Source organism: Natrix helvetica, assembly GCF_964273705.1.
Source record: "Natrix helvetica genome assembly, chromosome: 15".
Classification (NCBI taxonomy): Eukaryota; Metazoa; Chordata; class Lepidosauria; order Squamata; family Natricidae; genus Natrix; species Natrix helvetica.
Window position 1 is genome coordinate 2,167,145 of NC_138565.1, and position 21,267 is coordinate 2,188,411.

General features: G+C 48.1%; 1 protein-coding gene across 1 annotated transcript in view; it reads right to left on the reverse strand.

Annotated features, from left to right (window-relative positions):
* NIBAN2 (niban apoptosis regulator 2) overlaps window positions 1-6,902 on the reverse strand; it is a gene marked incomplete at its 5' end in the record, with an annotated part of 30,057 nt that extends 23,155 nt beyond the window's left edge. The window contains 2 exons of the mRNA XM_081967092.1: window positions 4,330-4,505; window positions 6,716-6,902. Coding sequence (XP_081823218.1) covers window positions 4,330-4,505; window positions 6,716-6,902 — 363 coding nt within the window. The remainder of the gene's footprint in view (window positions 1-4,329; window positions 4,506-6,715) is intronic.
* Between the last annotated feature and the right edge of the window lie 14,365 nt (window positions 6,903-21,267).

Genomic DNA, 21,267 nt, shown 5'->3' on the forward strand with positions numbered 1-21,267 from the left:
TTATCTAAAGTTGCAATCTGTCATTATTCAGTTATTCCATGCTTTCCCTTATTATTGCTCTTGTTTTATTATATAAAAATGTGTATAGTAATATTCCCCTTTTTTTCTTATTTCTCTCTCTTATTCTAGCTTTTAATCATGTCATCCTTTGTTAAAGCAAACATTTTCTTTCTATCCTACCTAACTGCTAATCATGTCACCTACCTACGAGAGAGAGAATTGACGGGTGGTTGTCATGTTTAAGAGAGCTGCAGCATCCCTGTGGCCACCTGACTGTGATTTGGACACTTGGCAACCGTTTCACATTTACAACGGTCGCATCACCCTGAGGTTATGTTTGCGAGCTTCCCAGCTGGCTTCTAACAAGCAACACCAGCAGGGAATAGAATAACTTTATCATCACTTTGAATGTTGGCACGCATTAAAAATGAAATTTCGTTGAATGCAGCTCTTAAAATTGTCACCGCCTCCCATACAACCTCACATAACATGAAGAAGAAGATCACAAGTCACTTGATGTCTCACTGAGTGACTGCATTGCTTAGCGGCAAATTTTCTAGTCCCTATTGTGGCCGTACGTTGAGGAGAACCTGTATAGAGACGCATAATCCTTTTCTTTTTCTAAAAAAAAAGTTGCCTTTTTGATGCCTTTTGTAATATTCCACATTTATTTTGGGCTTGGTTTATTTTAAACGAATCTATTTTGAGGTATCAACCTTTGCCAAGGGGCATAACATGCTGTTTTAAACGCCTTCCTATTGATACCACCAAAGAAATCCAGACTGTAACTTCCACAACTTAAAAAGGCAATTTAAACATTGAAGCCACCAACGGGGGAAGAAAAGTATCTAACAATCAAAAGCCAAAAGTAAGGAAGTTGTGTTGGGAAAGGGAGGGGGTGAGGGGGGCGGAGCCAAACTCCAAATGATCGGCAAATATTGGGATAGCTCAAAGATCACAAAAATGGCCAAGTGTGCTCAAAATTATCATTGTCCAGTTTGGGGGTGGGGGAAGATTGGGAGAATCTCAAATGTTTGCAGAGTTTCATCAGTCCTGGGACGGCTTAATAAGAAGATTAGAAATCAATGAAAAAAAAAACAACAACCAGAGCCCTCAAAATATGCTGCTTTATATTGCTTTTACAGCCCTCTCTAAGCAGTTTACAGAGTCAGCCTCTTGCCCCCAACAACCTGGGTCCTCATTTTACGGACCTCGGAAGGACAGAAGGCTGAGTCAACCATGAGCCTGGTGAGATTTGAACTGCCAAATTGCAGGCAGCCGGCAATCAGCAGAAGTAGCCTGCAGTACCGCATTCTAACCACTGCGCCACCGCGGCTAAATCAGTGGTACGGGAAGGGGCAGTACGAGTGGCGGCCCAGTTCTGAATAGACCCAAGGCCCAGTAGTGACTTTGGGACCCCTAATTGAAAATTTCTATTTTGGAGCAATGCCTGTTTGACACTATAACATGCTGGCGGCCTGTCTGCCCCCAGGGGCTGGTCATCCGGATACGATGGGGCTAGGAAATGGAGCATCCCTCCTGATTAAAAACTCAGGGGAGGCGGAATCCTGCACGCCCGTCTGCATCTGGGCGTCTCTTGGTCCTTGGCAGACGGGCCGAGTTGCAATTAAGCACTTAGCCTGTTTACATTTGCAAGAAAGAGCGAAGATCAGCTGGGGAGAATAATCACCGCCTCTGTTATTTTTTCCTTCCTTTTTAATTTTTTGGGGGAGAGAAGGGGGGGCGGGGGGCGGGAAATGAACTGGCTGACAATACAAACAACGGAACAGCCAAGTTTGTTTGGCCGGCTCTAATTTCAACCAGGCCCAGGCGCACACAAGACAACTTTCTGTGCCCTGGCTGAAAGGACCCAGCCTTACTTACGTCTACAATGCCTTGAACCCGTTCCCTTGATCGTGAGAAAAAGTGGATGGGGATGACCAATATAAGAACCAGTTTGGTTTAGTGGTTAAGGCACCAGGCTAGAAACCAAGAGACAGTGAGTTCTAGCCTCACCTTAGCCATGAAAACCCACTGGGTGATTTTGGGCTAATCCCCAGGAGACAGTGAGTTCTAGTACCACCTCAGGTATGAAAGTCACCTGGCTTACTTTGGGCCAATTCCCTCGAGACGGTGATTTCTAATACCACCCCAGACACAAAAGTAGGTTGGCTGACTTCAATCATCAGGAGACAGTGAGTTCTAGTCTCGCCTTAGCCATGAAAACCCGCTGGATGACTTTGGGCCAATCACCAGGAGACGGTGAATTCTAGCACCACCTCAGGCATGAAACTAGGTTGGGTAACATTGGGCCAATCACCAGGAGACAGTGAGTTCCTTAGCCATGGAAGCTCATTAGTAACTTTGGGTCAATGCCCAGGAGACAGTGAGTTCTAGCACCACCTCAGACATGAAAGTAAGTAGAGTAACTTTGGACCAATCATCAGGAGATGGTGAGTCCTAGTCCCGCCTTAGCCATGAAAGACAGCTGGGTGACTTCAGGCCAGTCCCTCTCTCTCTGCCAGTCCGCCTCATCGGGTTACCAGGAGTTCGGGAAGGGCAGAAATGGGCTGTTTTCGTCCTCCCGGAGGCTCTCTTTGAGCCTCCAGAGCCCAGGGAGGGCAAAAACTCCCCCCCTATGGTGCAGGAGGATGACTAGGCCACGCCCACCCAGCAAATAACTCCTTGCTAAAAATTTTGAAGCCCACCCCGGTTCCCTTAATACTGAACTGCAAGCCAACCAAAGGAGCGAATTTTATCCGAAGTGCTGAACTAGTCTAAAACACAGGTCAACTCCACCCAAACTCTACAAGGTGGTATGAACACTGCTGTTTTCAGCAACCCTGGTTAAGCCCTTCTTTCCCCCTTGTGTGCCTCTTCCACCCCTCCCTCTGATTTGCCTCCTAGCGACGCATGTTCCTCCCCGCCCCCTGTGCCCTCGCCCGCCCCCTGTGCTATCTCGCAGAAGACCCTAAGGATAATGTCTCTGATCGTTATCGGAAAGGCACGGTCGCCTCCCTCTCGTACGATAAAACTTGGGAAGCCTCCAAATCCTTCCTTCTCTGCCCGAGGACGTCCCTGAGGAATCTTCATGAAGAAGAAGAACTACTAGATTTTTGGGGGGTGGGGGCAGCTTTAGAGCATATTTCTCAACAGGTTGCCTGAGGTTGTGTCAAGTCTGATGTCAGTCCTGGAAGCCATTTGGGGCGTTGGATCATCAGGCCTGCCACATTTAGTGCTGTGGGAAACCGGGAGGGGGGATTGTATGGAGCTGGGGAGTCATATAGTCAAAATCAGGGGGTCTTCAACCTTTCGGACCTCAGGGACCATTAAATTCATAATTTTAAATCCTGCGGACCACTAATAGGATCTGCCTAAGGGCAGGCTGAATTGGCATGGCCAGATGGTCATGTGTCTGTGTGGGTGTGGCCAACTCGATGTCACTCACGTCGAGGGGCACCTCGACAGCCTCTACTTGCCCCTCCCAGCCCCTCCTCGCCTGCCCGCCCGGGCTCCTTAGGGCCCCAACAGGAAGCAGTTGCTGGAGCTAAGCAGCCCCCAGGAGAAAGAGTTGGCAAAAGAGCTCAGTTCAAATTGGATCTGACTGAGAAGGAGGCTCAGCAGAAGCCCCTCACTGAGGACTAGGAGCATGGGCTTTCCAAGCAGAGGGAAGACCTGCAGGAGTGCAAGGCCAGCTACCGGCGCCTGGAGGCTCAGTGGGCTGAGATGGTCAGCCAATTCCAGGCCATGATGCAGTCCCAATGGAACGAGGCCCTCCGGCTCTTCGCCACCAGCGGCCGTTCCCTCCAGCCTTCGCCCAAAGCCCCCCACCAGGAGACTGAAGGAGACCCCAAGTCGGAATTTCTGCCTCCCTCCAACCCACACAAAAAGGAGGAGACTCTCTGCAGCCACACAAGCGTTCATTGCATGTATCCGTCCCAGGGGCCGTAGTTTGAGGACCCCCGAATTAGTGCAATATAAGAAATGCAAATAATTTTTCTCACGGATTACCAGTTGGTGACTGCTGGTCAAAATGATATTCCTTTCTGAGAGAGCAGAGGCCACTCTGCCCTGCACCCTGGAGGGGTGTGACTGGGAGGCATCTCCAGTTGGGACAGTGCATTGATTGGACCTTATGACGGACATGTAGGTACTGGAGCAGGGACTTGAACTTTCATTTGGGTGGGGAAAACCTACAAGCTTTCAGATTCGGGTATTCCCAGATGTGCCAATAGGATTATCTCTAATAAAATGGAACTTTGAGGAACGTCAAGCCGCGGAGACTTCTTGCGTTGGGGGTGTTACTTGCAACCCTGAAAACTGACTTACCTTGCGATGCAATAGCTGGGCTTGTGGAGCTGTTCCCCCTTCAATCTCAAAGCGGACACTGTTAAACAGGGCGAGGCCATATTGCTCCTGGTAGAACTGGCTAAACTCCGTGAGGATCTTGTCTGTCTTCCCTGCAAAGAGAGAAGGAAAATCTACATGAGAAGGGACAGAAGTTTGAGGTCAATGTGGAAGTCACACACACACTGGTCTAAGCACATCTGGCCATCAGCTTGCCTGATGTATAAATATACTTTATTCTAACCACAGCCCTGCCTAGGAGAAAATAATGCAAGTCAATTGAGCATGGTCACCAAAGGCAAGAGTTACACATTTCAACCAAGTCCCTCTGTTCTAAGCTTCCTTCCTTCCTCTCCTGCTTTCCTTCCGTATCTCCTTTCCCTTTCCTTCCTTCTTTCCTTTCTTTTTCTTTCTTTCCTTCCTCTTTCTTTCTCCTGCTTTTTTTTCATCTCCTTTCACTTCCCTCTTTCTTTCTTTCCTTCCTGTCTTTCTCTCCTGCTTTCCTTCCTTATCACATTTCCCTCTTTCTTTCTTTCCTTCCTTCCTCTTCCTTCCTTTCTCTTTCTTTCTTTCTTTCTTTCTTTCTTTCTTTCTTTCTTTCTTTCTTTCTTTCTCTTTCCTTGCTTCCTTCCTTTCTCTTTCCTTGCTTCCTCCTCTTTCTTTCCTTCCTTCCTTCCCTTCATCTGTCTCTCTATCTGTGTGTCTTTCTCTCTCTCTCTTTTCTTTCTCTCTTCCCTCCCTCCCTCCCTCCCTCCCTCCCTCCCTCTCCCTCTCAAAAAAACCCAGTCATGTGAAAATGAACGAACACTCCTTAAATAGATATTGAGACATTACCATGCAAACAGCAAGATATGAAGGGAAAAAAATTGCTATCTACGGTAACTGACTGGTGGTTATAGATTAGGAGCCAGATCCAAGCAAAGTGGAGAAAAAACTCATTTTCGCCCAATCTCTATTAACCCGCCCTCACAATATGCCATTTCCAAGAACTGTTCATCAGACAAAAAAAAATTTCCTCTTCCTCAAAACAAAACACTACTTTCGTTTAAACTACTCTGGCATTTTCCCCCAAATCCCTCATTTGCCCCAGCCCCGACCTAAAATTTTAGTCAGCTTGCCTGATGTAGAAATGCAGACATTTGCATATTTGCCTGACAAAACTTCCATGAAATTAAAACTAATAGGGATTATTCTCTCCCCCTTCTCCCAAAAAATACCCCCCTCCCCCTCCCAATTCAATTCAATTCAGTTTATTACAGTCATAGACCAGAACAAATAAAAACACTCAGTAAATATACAATTAAAAATTGTCCTCAACGTATGACCAGGATGGAGCTCAACATTTCTGTGGCTAAGCGAGACGGTTAAGGGAACGCTGTCCCCTTTTATGACCTTTCTTGCCGCCATTGTTAAGTGAACCACTGCCACGGTTAGTCACACGGTTGCTAAGTGAATCTGGCTTCCCCATTGTCAGAAAGTTGCGGAAAGGAGATCACGTGACCCCCTCCCTAGGACACTGCGACCGTCATAAATATGAGTCAGTGGTCAAGTGGACATGTGGAGGAGGGGGCATTTTCTTGAAGGCCACTGGAATGAGGCCCTCCGGCTCTTTGCCACCAGCGGCGCTTCCCTCCAGTTTTTGCCCAAAGCCCCCCACCAGGAGGCCGAGGCAGACCCCAAATCGGAATTTCTGCCCCCTTCTGACCCGCACAAAAAGACCCCAAAGGGGGAGACTCTCTGCAACAACACAAGCGTTCATTGCACGTATCCGGCCTAGGGGCCGTAGTTTGAGGACCCCTGATTTAGTGCAATATTAAAAAATGCAAATAATTTTTCTGCGGACCACCAAAAGTTTCTTAAAGACCACCCATTGGTGACCGCTGCTTCAAAGGACAAGAGGACAGATACAGAGAGTTGGAAGGGACCTTGCAGGTCATCTAGTCCAACTCCTCCGCCCAAGGACCTCGGTGGGAATTGTCCAAGAAGGAGTGGGAGCCTCTCTTGGTGTCGAGAGGATCAAGGGACGTGTGCAAATTTTTGATCCCCAGGAGAAAGAAAAAAAACAAACCAGGCACCAGATCCGAATATAAAATCCACCTTTTGAACTTGTACGTCAATTTTTTTCTCTCTGCTAGGAAAGCGGTTGAGTTGTCACTCCCCCAAGTGGTAGTTAAAATCTTTCAATTTGAGTCAATGATTAGCCAGGTTCTAACCGGACGGCAATTAACTCTGGATGAGTGGGAACTAGGAAGTAAGAAATAGGCCAGAGACACTGGCCATTCTGCAAACCGCCCGGTCCCCTCCTTAAGGCACGCACAAACACCCTAAACAAAGACCATTATCTCCACCTTAACCCTTCAGTTTATACGCTTATCGACGGTTTTATGAGTAGCTGGAAGCCGTTTTCCATCCTGGGGCAAACACAGACGCACAAAAGGCACACAGAGTCCTTTCCCAGATTCCCGAGGCCGCACCACTTCCGTGAGCAAACAACCAAGGAAGGTGGCGTACCAGTCCACCCTTGGCTCTAGAGGCTGGTCAATCTGATTCTCCATGAGGACTATGGACAAGGGTCTTTCCCCGCCCCCGAGAGACTCAGCTCAATGCTGCTGCTGCACGTTCAGATTCCGCCTCCAATTAAACGGCAGGACGATCTCTCCGAACATAAAATCGTAAGGTTGGAAGGGACCATGGAGGTCTACTAGTCCAATCATCCTGCTCAAGGCAGGAGAACGTATAGCATCCTGGTCAAATGGTTGTCCGGTCTATATTGGGAAACTTTCAGGGATGGAGAATCCACAACCCCAGGAGGCAGGATGTCCATCAGTCCATCCATCCATGCATCTTCTACCTACCTACCTATCTACCCATCCATCCAACATCTCTCTCTCTCTCCTATCTATCTATCTATCTATCTATCTATCTATCTATCTATCATCTATCTATCTATCTATCATCTATCCATCCATCCATCCATCCATCCATCCATCCATCCATCATCTCTCTCTCTCATCTATTCATCCATCCACCCATCATCTCTCTCTTATACATTAACTTCCTAACGACCGACCTACTTAATCTACCTATCTTCCATATACAGCAACTCTCGCTGTTAAGTGTGCAATTTGATGGTCACTTCATTAGCCCCACTGTAGACTGCTTAATCTGTTAGGTTGCAGAGGTATTCCCTGAGTTACGACCATGGTAGAGCCCCAAATTGATGCTAAGTGAAACATTTGTTAAATGAGTTGCTAGGTGATATGGTAGCAATGGCGCTTAGACTTATATACCACTTACATATACAGTGCTTTACAGCCCTCTCTAAGCGGTTTACAGAGTCAGCCTCTTGTCCCCAACAATCTGGGTCCTTATTTTACCGGCCTCGGAAGGACGGAAGGCTGAGTCAACCTTGAGCCTGGTGAGAATCGAACTGTTGGAAGTCGGCAGAATTTGCCTGCAATACTCCATTCTAACCACTGCTCCACCACAGCTCTTAAGATCATTCTTATCACGCTGAAGTGAAATATCTTTGCTGGTCAGTGCTACGCAGGATGTTATTTCTGAAGGAGAAACCAAGCATTTCCCTTCTTCTCAGCCCTGCAGATGCCCCAGGGCAATGGATGAAACTGCGGACTAGATAAAGGCACCCAAAACAACCTGTTTGACAGCAGTGTGGTCAGCCTAGCCTCTCTTCCTCCTCTCAGCCACACCTTTCATGAGTCACCGAGAGTATTAATTGTCCAGTGTCTGTCTCAGGTGCCTTCAGATTTCTCTATCCTTTCTCAAATCCTGGCCAAGATCTCCCAGGAGATAACCAACCCAGCCACAAACTTTCAGAAACAATGCTTCCAATTCCTGTGGTGGAGATTTTGGGTGGAGATTCCATCTAGGGATAATGCTCCCCAGGAACATAGCTTGGGAACATCCAGTCTCAATGCTTTTAATCAACTTGGCCTGTCTTCACTGCAAATAGTGGATGACGACTGTGTTCTGGCCCAGGCTTCCCAAAAACACGAAGCCGACTCTTCCTTGTCTTGATAAAACCCTTTTAATTTAGTTTGAAGTGAATTCCTCTCCAGCCGGCTATCCAATTCCCGGCCATTGTTTTCTTTTGCAAAAAGAAGCAAAAATCCTCAATTGTCCCAGGACTCGTAAGCACATGGTCTTCAGCTCCCGGTCTCCATATCTACCCAGAATTTTTGAGACTGCCCATGTTTGTCAAAAATTGGGAATAACCAAGATGCTGGAATGCTTGGCATTTCCTGCCAAACAAGATTTGTCAGGATATTTTCCTCCAAGCAGGCTGCAACGCTCACCGAGCAGCCTGAGAAATTGCATACCCCGCCCTGACAATTAGACCTTCCTCTCCAGCTTTGTCTGATAGTTTAAGACGGGGTGGGGAATGCGTGGCCCTCCGAAGCTGCAGAGCCGCCCCGGAACGGTGGGGTGTCTCCCTTGGATTTGCATTGCAAATGCTGCAATGTTTTTGGATGATACTCTGCGCCACCAAAATATGAAATGGAAGGAAACACCCAGCCCTTCCAGTTGCCTGCGGAGTTGAAGCAGGTTCCTCTCTTGGATCCGTCCTTCTCAGATGGGATCCACTACTTCCCAGATGAGAAGAACCCAGCAGAAGGACAGACAGGAAGTCCTCATTTAGTGACCTGTTCAAAGTTACAACAGCACTGAAAAATGGGCTGGTTTTTTTTTCACACTTGGGAAACACGCTTCCCCATTTTTTGAAGCCCCCTCCCACAAAGATCATTTCTACCCCTGCAAATGACCTGACCCCTGTTTCTATGTGTTTCAGAAGCTCCATTTCAGGAGGAGGGAGAGAGACAGGGAGGGAAGGCGAGAGGGAGCGAAAGAAGGAGGAAGAGAGGGGGGAAGGGAGAGAGAGGGAAGGAGGTGAGAGAGAGGGGAAATGAGGGAGGGAGATGGAGCGAGGGATCGAAAAAGAGAGGGAGGGGGAAAGGGGGAGGGGGAAAGGGAAGGAGAGAAAGAAAAGGAGGAAGGGGGAGGGAGAGAGGAAAGGAGGGAGGGAGAGGGATCGAGAGAGAGAAAGAGAGAGGGAAGGGGAGAGAGAGAATGGAGGGGGGAGAGAGGAAGGGAAGAGAGGAAGGGAGGGAGGGAGAGAAAGGAAAGGAGGGAGAGGGAGGGAGCAAGGGAAAGAGAGGGGAGGGAGAAAGAGAAGGAGGGAGGGGGAGAGAAAGGAAAAGAGGGAGAAAGGGAGAGAGGAAGGAGGAAGTGGGAAAGGGAAGGAAGGAGAGGGGAAGGGAGAGAGAGAGGGGAGGAGAGAGAAAGGGAAGGAGGGAGATAGAGAAAGAGAGGGAGGGGAGAAAAAAAGGAGAGAGAGGGAGGGAGAAAGAAAGGGAAGGAGGGAGATAGAGAGAGAGAGAGAGAAGGAGGGTGGCATTGCCAGAGAGCGCTCTGTGGCAGGAATAAATTGTGCAATACAGAATGAACGCCAAGCATTTGGCTGGTGCAGTCATGGAACTGAGACGCCCTTGATGGAGAACTGTGGGAAAAGAATGCCCTGGCTTAGCCAAACCACTTAAGAATTATCTCTGAGAGCTGCAATGCAAACAGGTCTCCATATCATTCATGCAGCCAACTCCTATGTGGGGCAGCCGGGCAGCCAGCCTCCTATCGCATCTGGCCGTCTAGTTAGATCTGGCACGCTTGGTGTGTGCTCCAGGATCTATCCACGGAGAAATTTCCTGCCAGGGAGAACAATGGACCAGTGGAAGTCTTGCCTCCAGAAGTTGTGGGCGCTCCAACACTTTTAAGTTGAAATGGTGTGGAGTCTCGTGCAGGGGGGTTGGACTAGAAGACCTCCAAGGTCCCTTCCAACTCGGGTTATCTGCAGCAGCTGGAAGGAGGCGTCTCCCCCACCCCCAGACCTAAACAGCCTCTACCCGGCTGGTATTTTGAAATGCGCTGACTCTTTGGCTCTGCGCCCAGATCATTTGCAAGAACAATTAAAAGTTCCTTTTCTTCCTCTTCCTTGTTCCTGGGTTTGTTTTCTTGGCCCGCTCCGTTCCGCTGCATTGTTTTTGTGGGCTTCTTTGGGTATTGTGACTTGTTTTTAGAAGCCTTTAACAGTTTGTAAACCGACCAGAGTTGTTGGGTGTCAGGCAGCATTTAACGAAAAGATGGAAGTGACAGAGATAGTGGTGTTCCAATATTTCACCCTGCCAACACAAGTGCAAGGCTGCAGTTTTCCTAGTTGCAACGGATGGCTGTGAAGGTTGGACCATGAGGAAGGCTGAGCGCCAAAGAATGGAGGCCTTTGGACTCTGGTGCTGGAGAAGACTCGTGCGAGTCCCTTGGACTGCAAGGCCATCCAAACGGCCAGTCCTAGAGGAGATCAACCCTGGCTGCTCAGGCCAGATCCTGAAGGGGAAACTCAAAAGATTTTGGCCACCTAATGAGAAGGAAGGACTCCCTGGAGAAGAGCCTCATGCTGGGAACGATGGAGGGCAAGAGAAGAAGAAGGGGACGGCAGAGAACGAGGTGGCTGGATGGAGTCACCGAAGCAGCAGGTGTGAGCTTCAATGGACTCCGGACTCCGGCAGAGGACAGGAAGACCTGGAGGAACGTTGTCCATGTGGTCGCGATGGGTCAGACACAACTTCGCAACTAACGACAACATTTCAGGGTCTGTCACAAGATCTAGAATATTCAGCTTTGTGGCTGATTCTGGGACGGTCATTCTTTTTTCCGTCCACTCTACCTGGCAGGGCTGTTGTTATGGGAATAAAATTGGGGATGCAGCTGTCTCCAGCTTTTGTAAGAAGGTGGGAGACAGAACAAAAAATCAATTTGCTAATTGCTAACCGTCAACATTTACTGGTAAAGCCAGGGCAAGGTCCGTGAATTCAAACCCCTTTTCCCGTTCAAGGGGCAAACATTCATTCACATCCAAACTGCCGATACAACTACAGTGTTTCCCCGAAAATAAGAGAGGGTCTTATTGTCTTTTGACCCCCGAAATACATGCAATGAATGCTTGTGTTGCTGCAGAAAGTCTCCCCCTTCGGGGTCTTTTTGTGTGGGTTGGAGGGGGCCAGAAATTCTGACTTGGGGTCTGCTTCAGCCTCCTGGTGGGGGGCTTTGGGCAAAGGCTGGAGGGCCTCGTTCCAGTAGGACTGCATCATGGCCTGGAACTGACTGACCATCTCAGCCTGCAGAGCCTCCAGGCGCCGGCACCTGGCCTTGCACTCCTGCAGGTGTTCCCTCTGTTTGGAAAGCCTATGCTCCTAGTCCTCAGTGAGGTGCTTCTGCTGAGCCTCCTTCTCGGCCAGATCCAATTTGAACTGAGCTGTTTTGCCAACTCTTTCTCCTGGGGGCTGCTTAGCTCCAGCAACGGCTTCCTCTTGGGGCCCTAAGGAGCCTGGGCGGGCAAGCGAGGGGTGGCGAGTAGAAGCTGGCGAGGCGCCCCTCGATGTGAGTGACATCGAGTTGGCCACGCCCACCCAGTCACGTGACCACCTAGCCACGCCCACCCAGCCGGTCATTAAGCAGATCCTATTAGTGGTCCGCGGGATTTAAAATTATGAATTTAGTGGTCCCCGAGATCCGAAAGGTTGGATTTTATTTTTTGTTAAATTTGTTTTAATAAAATGCTTTTGGAGTAGAAATCTATCCAAAGGTAGCTTTCTATTTAAAATACATTAATAATTTAGTTTCTCCAGCATGAAATGGAGCTTAGTTATGTGGCATGAGGCTGTCTATTCTGCAATATTGGGACTGTTGGTGAGCCAACAGCAGGTCAGGGGAGGAGCTGCTACGGAACAGACAGCTGCCCTTTAAAAATTACGATTTAAATCAAGCCTTTTTACTAGGGATTTGAACCATGTTTTAAATCGACTTGATTTAAATCAAATCCACCCTCTTGGAGATGCTGAAACTCATAAAAATAAATGCATTTATGAAGCAATTGGGGCTTTGGTGACGCGTTGCTAAATTTGACATTTAGCGAGGAGGGCTACTTCTAGGAAAATATTTTTCTCAAGAAAGTGAGAAGCAAATAACAGGAACCAGCTACATTTTTCTCCCTGGCGGTCACTTTATTTCTGCCTTAGTCTAACACATGAATGCAGGCTAACCTCTGGATTCAATTGATTCAGGATGCGGACATCAAAAGATTTTGCTATTTCTCCTGCACATGCGCACACTGGGAACAGGCTCCAGCTGTTCCTCTGCCTCACTAACGTCCGACTCCGAAGGCAGCTGATAACTGGCATACGGCTCTGGCCCCATCTCTGCCTCCGACACAGAGCCCTCATCAGAGCCTTCCCCAGACTCCAGGACTGGCCCAGGTTCCTGTTGCCAGCTCTGCTGGTGGGCCAAAACAGTCCTCTTAACCGGTAGAGAATCTTAGCCAACCTTCATGAATTCATGGCGTCGCCATTGGCCTCAAAAGCAGACGTCTGACGTTGAGCCCAGCCAAAACTATCTGGCTATGAAAGAACTGAAGCTTCCCTTTAGAAACACACGGCTTTCTTGAAAAGGAGACTACGTACGAGCAAAAAATCCATAATTGTCTCTTCCTGACTGTAGCAAGGGGAGGGCATCGGGCTGAGTCCAAAGGGAAAGTCTGGGAGAATCCATCTCGCAGGGGAGGGGGGACAAGAAGATAAGTGTTTCGTGCCCAGAAATTCCCACCCACCCCCTGCCCTTTGTAAGAGACAACATTTGAAGCCATCCACGGAGGAGGCAAGGAGGCTGTCCGCCCTATACAATGCTAAGAATTGAGCTGGGAAAAAGAGGGGAGGAAGAACGGAGGCAGAAGGGGGTGGAGGGTTAAGGAAAGCTTTACCAACAGGGTCTTCGAAGCGAGAAAGAGTCAACGCAAGAGTTTGCGACTTGGCAGCTCTCAGAAATGTCTTTTCAATGTCTTGGATGCTGAGATGCCCCAAACATAGCCAGCATAGTAAGGCAAGAAATCTATTCAAACACTCTTTGTCCATTTTTTCTTTTCGGTATTCCTAGTTACGTTTGCTCAAACCTCTAGATCTGTGACAATTTGACGCCGCCGAAAGAAATGGGACAACTATTTGTCCGATATAAGAGAGTTGGAAGGGACCTTGTAGGTCATCTAGTCCAACCCCCTGCCCAAGCAGGAGACCCTACACCATTTCTGACAGAGGGCAATCCAGTCTCTTCTTGAAAGCCTCCAGGGATGAAGCTCCAACAACCTCCGAAGGCAACTTCTGTTCCATGGGTTGACTGCTGTCACTGTCAGAAAATTTCTCCTGATAGGATTTTCTGCAGGGGGTTGGACTAGAAGATCTCCAAGATCCCTTCCAACTCTGTATTTCTGTTCAATCGCTCTTGGGAAATGGAAGAAAAGAAACCGATTGATTCGAATAAGCACGGTACTCCCCAAACCTTGGGGGGTATCCACTGCTTTATTTGGGGGCAAAAAGCTGGTTAGGATCAGCCGACTTGCTAAGCCATAAATCAGAGTTTGCAGGGCCCAAAATAGAGCGATAGCCATAAAATAATAAAATTCAACAAAATAACGTCGAGGGCACATTTTCCTTTGGTAAACACGAAATGAGCCAAAGGCCTCTCTCATCTCTAGTTTATGGGCTGGAAGGCTTAAAGGGTAAGTCTAGGACACATTCTGCCTGACATTTACAAAAAAGCTGTGGCAGCTTTTACAGAAGCAAAAGAAATCCATTCTTCTTCTTTTTTTAAAGAAAGGGCTTCAACCACAGCTGGGACCTTTGTCCTTCTCTGCTCATCACATGTGTAGGAAGATGCACGGCATGTTGCCGGAGGTGCAACCAGTATCGGAAAAAAACAGAGTGGGAAGGGACCTTCAAGGTCTTCTAGTCCAACCCCCTGCCCAAGCAGGAAACCCTATACCTTTTCAGGAAATCGGTTGTCCAGTCTTAAAAAACATCCAATTTTGGAGTACCCACAACCTCTGGAGGCAAGTTGTTCCACTGATTTAATTGTTCTCACTGTCAGGAAATTTCTCCTTAGTTCTAAGTTGCTTCTCTCCTTGATTAGTTTCCACCCATGGCTTCTTGTCCTGCCCTCAGGTGCTTTGGAGAATAGCTTGACTCTCTCATCTCTGTGGCAGCCCCTCAAATATTGGAAGATGCTATCGTGTCACCCTTAGTCCTTCTCTTCCTCAGACTAGACAAACCCAATTGTTCTTCATATGTTTTTGCCGCCAATCCCCTGATCATCTTTGGGCCAATTCTTCTGTAGAAAGCAACAAACTAAAATCCAAGCAAGAACGTAAGAGACAGAAGAACAACATACGATAAGAACATAAGATACAAAGATTTTTTTAAAAAACCACTAACTTTTTTAAAAGGTAAAGGTTCCCCTCGCACCTATGTGCCAGTCCTTCCCGACTCTAGGGGGCAGTGCTAATCTCCGTTTCAAAGCCGAAGAGCCAACGCTGTCCGAAGACGTCTCCGTGGTCATGTGGCCGGCATGACTCAACGCCCGAAGGCGCATGGAACGCTGTTCCCTTCCCACCAAAGATGGTTCCCATTTTTCTACATGCATTTTTTACGTGCTTTCGAACTGCTAGGTTGGCAGAAGCTGGGACAAGTCACAGGAGCTCACTCCGTTACCCGGCGCTAGGGATTCGAACTGTCGACCTGCCGACCTTTCTGATTGACAAGCTCAGAGCCTTAGCTACTGAGCCACCGCATCCCGACATTCTTCTGTAGAAAGCAACACATTAAAATCCAAGCAAGATAAGATAGAGAAGAACGTAAGAACATTCAAAGATTTTTAAAAAGCCACTTAAGTTTTTTAAGAGAGAGAAAACAAAGGTGACTCTTGCCATTTTGAACCTTCAACGTTGAGGGTTAATTTCTTCTCCCGAGTAAAATGTTTATGTATGTACCAAGACTCTGTTCAAGCATGATCATGATTCATACATTTCAGGGCTGGGTTCATACGATATATACTAAATCTTAACCAAACGAACTCCATTATGATTTAGAACAATGCAAGGACTAGAGTCAGAGGCTGTGACTGCACCGGGCTCCATGAGGAAGTTGTCTTAAATGTGAGCAAGCCACCCTGGAGTTCATGTCACGCCTCAAGCTTTCAGCAAACCATCGGACAGCTCAGCCAAATTTATTTTATTGGCACGATTCACAGGGCCACCCATCTGAAATTTATAACCTTGGGTGGCGGAGCCCAGGCCATGTGAAAGAAACCTTATCCATGTGTCAAAATGACGGGGAGCTTGTAGGCAACTGGCAAGCCAAATGCCAACTCATAATTTTGAATGGCTTCGTAGCCATAGCATTGGGCATCCCACTTCTGAAAGTTCACCGTTGACTCAATTCACACACTGCCTGAACCGACGTCCTGGGGAAAAATTAGAGATGGCTATTTGTTTCATGGTTTCAACCAGGAAAAGGTGGCTGGGGGATAATTCACTACTTCTGAAAATTGAACAGTGTTTCGATATCTCAGGGGCTGCCCCAAAGAAGAGGGAGTCAAGGTATTCTCCAAAGCACCTGAGGGCAGGACAAGAAGCAATGAGTGGAAACTCATCAAGGAGAGAAGCAACCTAGAACTTAAGGAGAAATTTCCTGACAGTGAGACCAATTAATCTATGGAACAACTTGCCACCCGAAATTGGGTGCGCCAACACTGAAGGTTTTTAAGAAGAAATTGGACAACCATTTGTTTGAAATGGTATAGGGTTTCCTGCCTAAGCAAGGGGTTGGACTAGAAGATCTCCAAAGTCCCTTCTATTTCTATTCTATTTTATTCCATTCCATTCCAATTGTAATTCTATTCTATTCTATTCCATTCCAATCTAATATTTATTCTATTCTTTCTATCCTCTATTCTTTTGCTATTCCTATTCTATTCTATTCCATTCTAATATTTATTCTATTCTTTCTATCCTATATTCTATTCTATTCTTTTGCTATTCCTATTCTATTGTATTCTATTCCATTTCATTCTAATATTTATTCTATTCTTTCTATCCTATATTCTATTCTATCCTATATTCTATTCTATTCTAATCTATTCCATTCCATTCTACATTGCTTCTTTCATTGGAACACAGAATCCTGGGGTGGAAAGAGACTTTGGAGTTCTTCTAGGCCAACCCCTTGCTCAAGGAGTCTTTTACCATTCTATATTATTCCATATTCTAAGCCAGAAAAAGACATTTTATAAGTAAAATGCTTGTAAGCCATTTTCTTAATGTAAAGTAACATTTAGACCGGATCACCTAGGAAGGGTGTATATGGGTAATATGCCTTCTGCTTTCTGGCACGTACGGGAGTCAGGTTTATGGAGGCATTTCATAAACAATTCTCTTTGAAGTGTGACAGGTAAATTCCAAATTGCATGTTGAGGTTGCAACACCTGAAATTGGCAGCCGTATCACCCACCTGCTCTCTGCCAGGCTGCTCTCACCGCCCATCGTTTCGAGGTGCACCCTGGAGCGCCATGTGCAAAGAAGCGTGGCAGATAAAGCAGGCTTTCTTAATGAGAGGCCTCCCTCCCTTGAGGACGGGGCTTGTTTGGACACGGAAGGAGAGGAGGGGGTGGAAAAAGTAGCTGGAAACCCTATCTGGGAACCATACGGTCTGGGAATCTTCAGCTAGACAATCATTGATTTGCGTGGCCTCACTGGGGGCCACCAGCCACACTGCTGGACAAGGAAGGACTTACAAGCCATTTGCAAACCTCCTTGTCTATGATAGCAATAGCACTTATATACCGGATGCGGTGGCTCAGTGGCTAAGGCGCTGAGCTTGTCGGTCAGAAAGGTCGGCAGTTTGGCGGTTCGAGCCCCTAGCGCCGCGTAACGGAGCTCCCGTGACTTGTCCCAGCTTCTGCCAACCTAGCAGTTCGAAAGCACGTTAAAAAATGCAAGTAGAAAAATAGGGACCCCCCTTTGGTGGGAAGGGAACAGCGTTCCGCGCGCCTTCGGCGTTGAGTCCTTTTATCCACTTCGGAAGACTGGAAGGCTGAGTCAACCTTGAGCCTGGTGAGATTCGAACTGCCGACAGTCATCACAAATTAAGCCTGCCATACTGCATTCTAACCACTGCGCCACCATGGCAAGGAAGGAAGGAGGGAAGGAAGGAATAGCAATAGCACTTAAGACTTATATACCTTTTCACAGTGCTTTACAGCCCTCTCTAAGCAGTTTAGGCTGAATCTACTTTGAGCCAGTCAGGATCGAACGGCTGACAGTCATCAGAAATTAGCCTGCAATACTGCATTTTAACCACAGCGCCGCCACGGCTCCTAATGCAACATCCAAACATCTACAGCAACAGCAATAGCCCTTAGACTTTTATACCACTTTATAGTGCTTTCCAGCCCTCTCTAAGCGGTTTGCAATGTCAGCGTATTTCCCCCTCCTGCCAACCATCTGGATATTTATTTTACCGACCTTGGAAGGACGGAAGGCTGAGTCAACTTTGAGTCGATGAAAATCGGACTGCTGGCAGTCGGCAAGAGTGAGCCTGCAATACTCCATTCTAACCACTGCACCACCACACGGTTATTGATAGAATGACGGCGGAATAAAGAGGGGATGAAAATTTGCAGATGTGTCCCATGGGGCGGTCTTCGAATGTGGGGGGGAAAGAGAGAATGCCCTCTTGCACAGAATGAGTCAGACAAACACTAGGAGATTCTTGAATGACCAATCTTTTCCCACTAAACCAGCGACTCATTTCTTCCATCGCTTGAGTCACCCTCGTAAACCTTCCGTTGCAACATTCATCCAACTTGGCAGAGGAGACGTCTGGCGAGGGGGGGGAAAGAACCTCCACTTGGATGCTTCTGAGCAGGGCAAAAAACTTCCTGACAGTGAGAACACCAGTGAAATGGCTTGCCTCCAGACGTGGTGGGGGATCCGACACTGGAGGTGTTTTTAAGAAGAGATTGGACAATGGTTTTGTCCAAAATGGCACAGGGCAGTGATGGTGAACCTTTTTGGCACCAAGCGCCCAATCTGGAACGCCTGAAAACAGTCCAAAGCAGCCTGAAAATGGCCCCATAAACAGCACGAAAATGGCCCACAAATGGCCAGAAAAATGGCACGTGCCACCTCTGTTACATGTGGCATAGATTCGCCATCACGAGCATAGGGTCTGCTGCCCTGCCTGAGCAGGGAGTTAGACTCGAACAGGGCTTCCCCAACCTTTCCAGATTGGCGGCCCGATGCAGGGGAGGCTTGTGAGTGGCAGGCACTGACAGCTCCGTTGGTGCAAGCGGCACATCCGCAAATGGAGTTTCGGGCATAGACAGAGGATGCTGTTGCTGGCGTGCGAAGCTCCATTTGCGGGAGGGGAGCTTCGCCCGCGAACGGCAGCATCCTCCGCTCGTGTTAGTGGAATGCAGGTGAAGGGCTTGCCCATTTCTCACACAGCCTGCTTTCGAACAGGCTGTGACCCGGACTTGGGCTGCAACCCCACGGCTAGGGATCCCTGGATTAGAAGATCTCCAAGGTCCCAACTAACTCTGGTATTCTGGATCCTTTAAATCAGAGGTGTCAAACTCAAGGCATGCGGGCCGAATTTGGCCCACGATGTGGGATCCAGCCGACTGGCCCACGTCGGTTCAGCTTCATCTATCTGCATCGCTTCGGCCCAGTCTACCCAATGCGAAGAGGAAACATCAGGGCAGCAGTTTGGGGAGTGGCATCAAGCTGGCCACCCCCACCCTATCGGCCATGCCCAGTGAGTGGCATTAAGATGGCCATGCCCATCCAGTCAGCCACGCCCACCCGGGCCCTGAGGTCAATCACAGGCCTGGTGCGGCCCTCAATGAAATGGAGTTTGACACCCCTACCGGTGTTAATCTATCAGTTATCTACCAAGACCTCCTGCAACTCGTTCCCGCACTTACGATCACAAATTTGAGTCTGTGTTGCACATCAGACGTAAAGCCAAGAACGGAGCTGCAGAGAGAGTTGTGTGTAACAGGCCAGTGACCAAGGGAGAAACACTGACCATCTGACACACTCCGAAGAATCTTTCTGGGTGGTCTTCCCGGGGCCAGTTTGAGTTCCGTGTTGCCCACGGACCCTTCCTCATGTTAAGTGCAGAATGAAAAGAGAGAGAAAAGGAAGTGGGGGCTTAACAGAAGCAAGCAGAGAAACGGCTCCTGGGGGCAGACCGCTAACTGGCCATCAGGAAGAGGGCGGGGGGGAAGGAGGAGAGAGAGAGAGAGAGACCTCCCCTGAAAAGATACAGGCGTAGCATTTCTGACAATCGAGGCCTTCTTCGGCCCTTCGGCCTCACTGGGATCAAGTCAGTAATTGACAGGAGCAATTAGCCCGGCATTTCACTTCCATTTCTCTCCCCAGGGTGCAATCAGGGCGTGCAAACTCCGCTGTTGTGCCGAAGCCAAAACTCCCGTCTGGTAGGAGGGGACCCCACCCTTCTCAAAGACCTCACCCCATCCCCAAAAGCCAGAGAACAGAAGGATCAGAGGGGGTTTTTTTTGCCAGCAGGCCGGATTAAGGGAGGGAAACACCCATCTTGGCACGGCTGGCTAAAAATCACTCTGGGTTTGGCGGAGACAAGCAAAGTCAATGGGGAAGCCAGATTTCCCCTTAACGACTGTGTTCCTAATCGAACACTGAAGAAACGTGGCAAGAAAAGTCGTAAAACGGGACAAAACTCACTCAACAAGTTTCCCCACTTGGCAACGTTAATTCTGGGCTGCATTCGTGGTGGGCGTAAATCGAGGCCCACCTGTGCAGCACCTGTAAGTGCCATTTCTGTTGTTTTTATCTCGCCAAGGTTCCAGAAGAGTTCAGAAAAGGATTTGCAAACTTTTCTGGATTGAGTGTGTGCCGGCGAGGAATGCTTAAAGTTGAGGCTCAGCTCCACCCAGGATCAAACCTCCACCTTGCCAGCCCAGGTAACAAGGTGTGGCAGGGCGTGGGAGAGAAGAAGGGGGAGGGGAAAAAAAGAATCACGTGTTTGTGAAAATGCCTGAGGATTTTTTTTTTTTTTTTAAAGAAAAGCTTTGACTCAGGAGAGATTTTTCCCAAGCAGAACACATCAGGGGTGGGGGGGGAAATAATAAAAATAAACAAAAAAATAATAATCCTTAATTTAAAAGCACCACAGAAGCCAAACTTAATACAATAATGCAATAGTAGAGTTGGAAGGGACCTTGGAGGTCTTCTAGTCCAACCCCCTGCCTAGGCCACTTCCTATGGCTTAATCGAGATTATGGATTAAGGGGAGGTTCGCCCCTGTTTTACGACATTCCTTGCCCCCGTTGTTAAGTGAAGTGAAGGAGGTTGCAAAAGGGGGATCGCGTGACACCTCCCCTCCCCCTGGGACGCCACGACTGTCGTAAGTGCGAGTCGGCGTGGGGTGAATTTTGATCACCGGAACCCTGGGGAAGGCTGCGACGGTCATAAAGGTTAAAAACGGTCGTCGTTGTGCTCTTTTCAGTGCTGTTGCAAACTTCAGATGGTCACAAAACGAATATGCCCCCACCACCCTGCCGAGATCCTCCGCTGTTTTACAGTTAACACAACCTAAATGCAGAATGCAGAACTGAGGAAGCTCCTTGGAGGAGAAGCAAAACGTTTTCAAGAATTTTTTTTTAAAAACTAAGAAAGTCCAGTTGCTTTTTTGGGGAAAAGCACTTTTGGGGACAACTCTGACCTGGATAATTATGACTCTTTATTTAGCCTTCAAACTATTCAAAAGCCTTCACCCACCCAAAGTATCTTGGGATCCCTGCAGACAGAGGGGCTACGAACAGGCAGAAACCCGACCAATGCAGCTTTCTCCTTCTCTTCACCTTGGATATGGTGGGAGAACCAAAAGCTGAAAACTTTTCCATTTCATCATTTGCTAAAACAAACACACAAACACACAGAAAAGGCCCAGCTCATCTCCGCATCCAGAAAAACTTGAAGGCGGC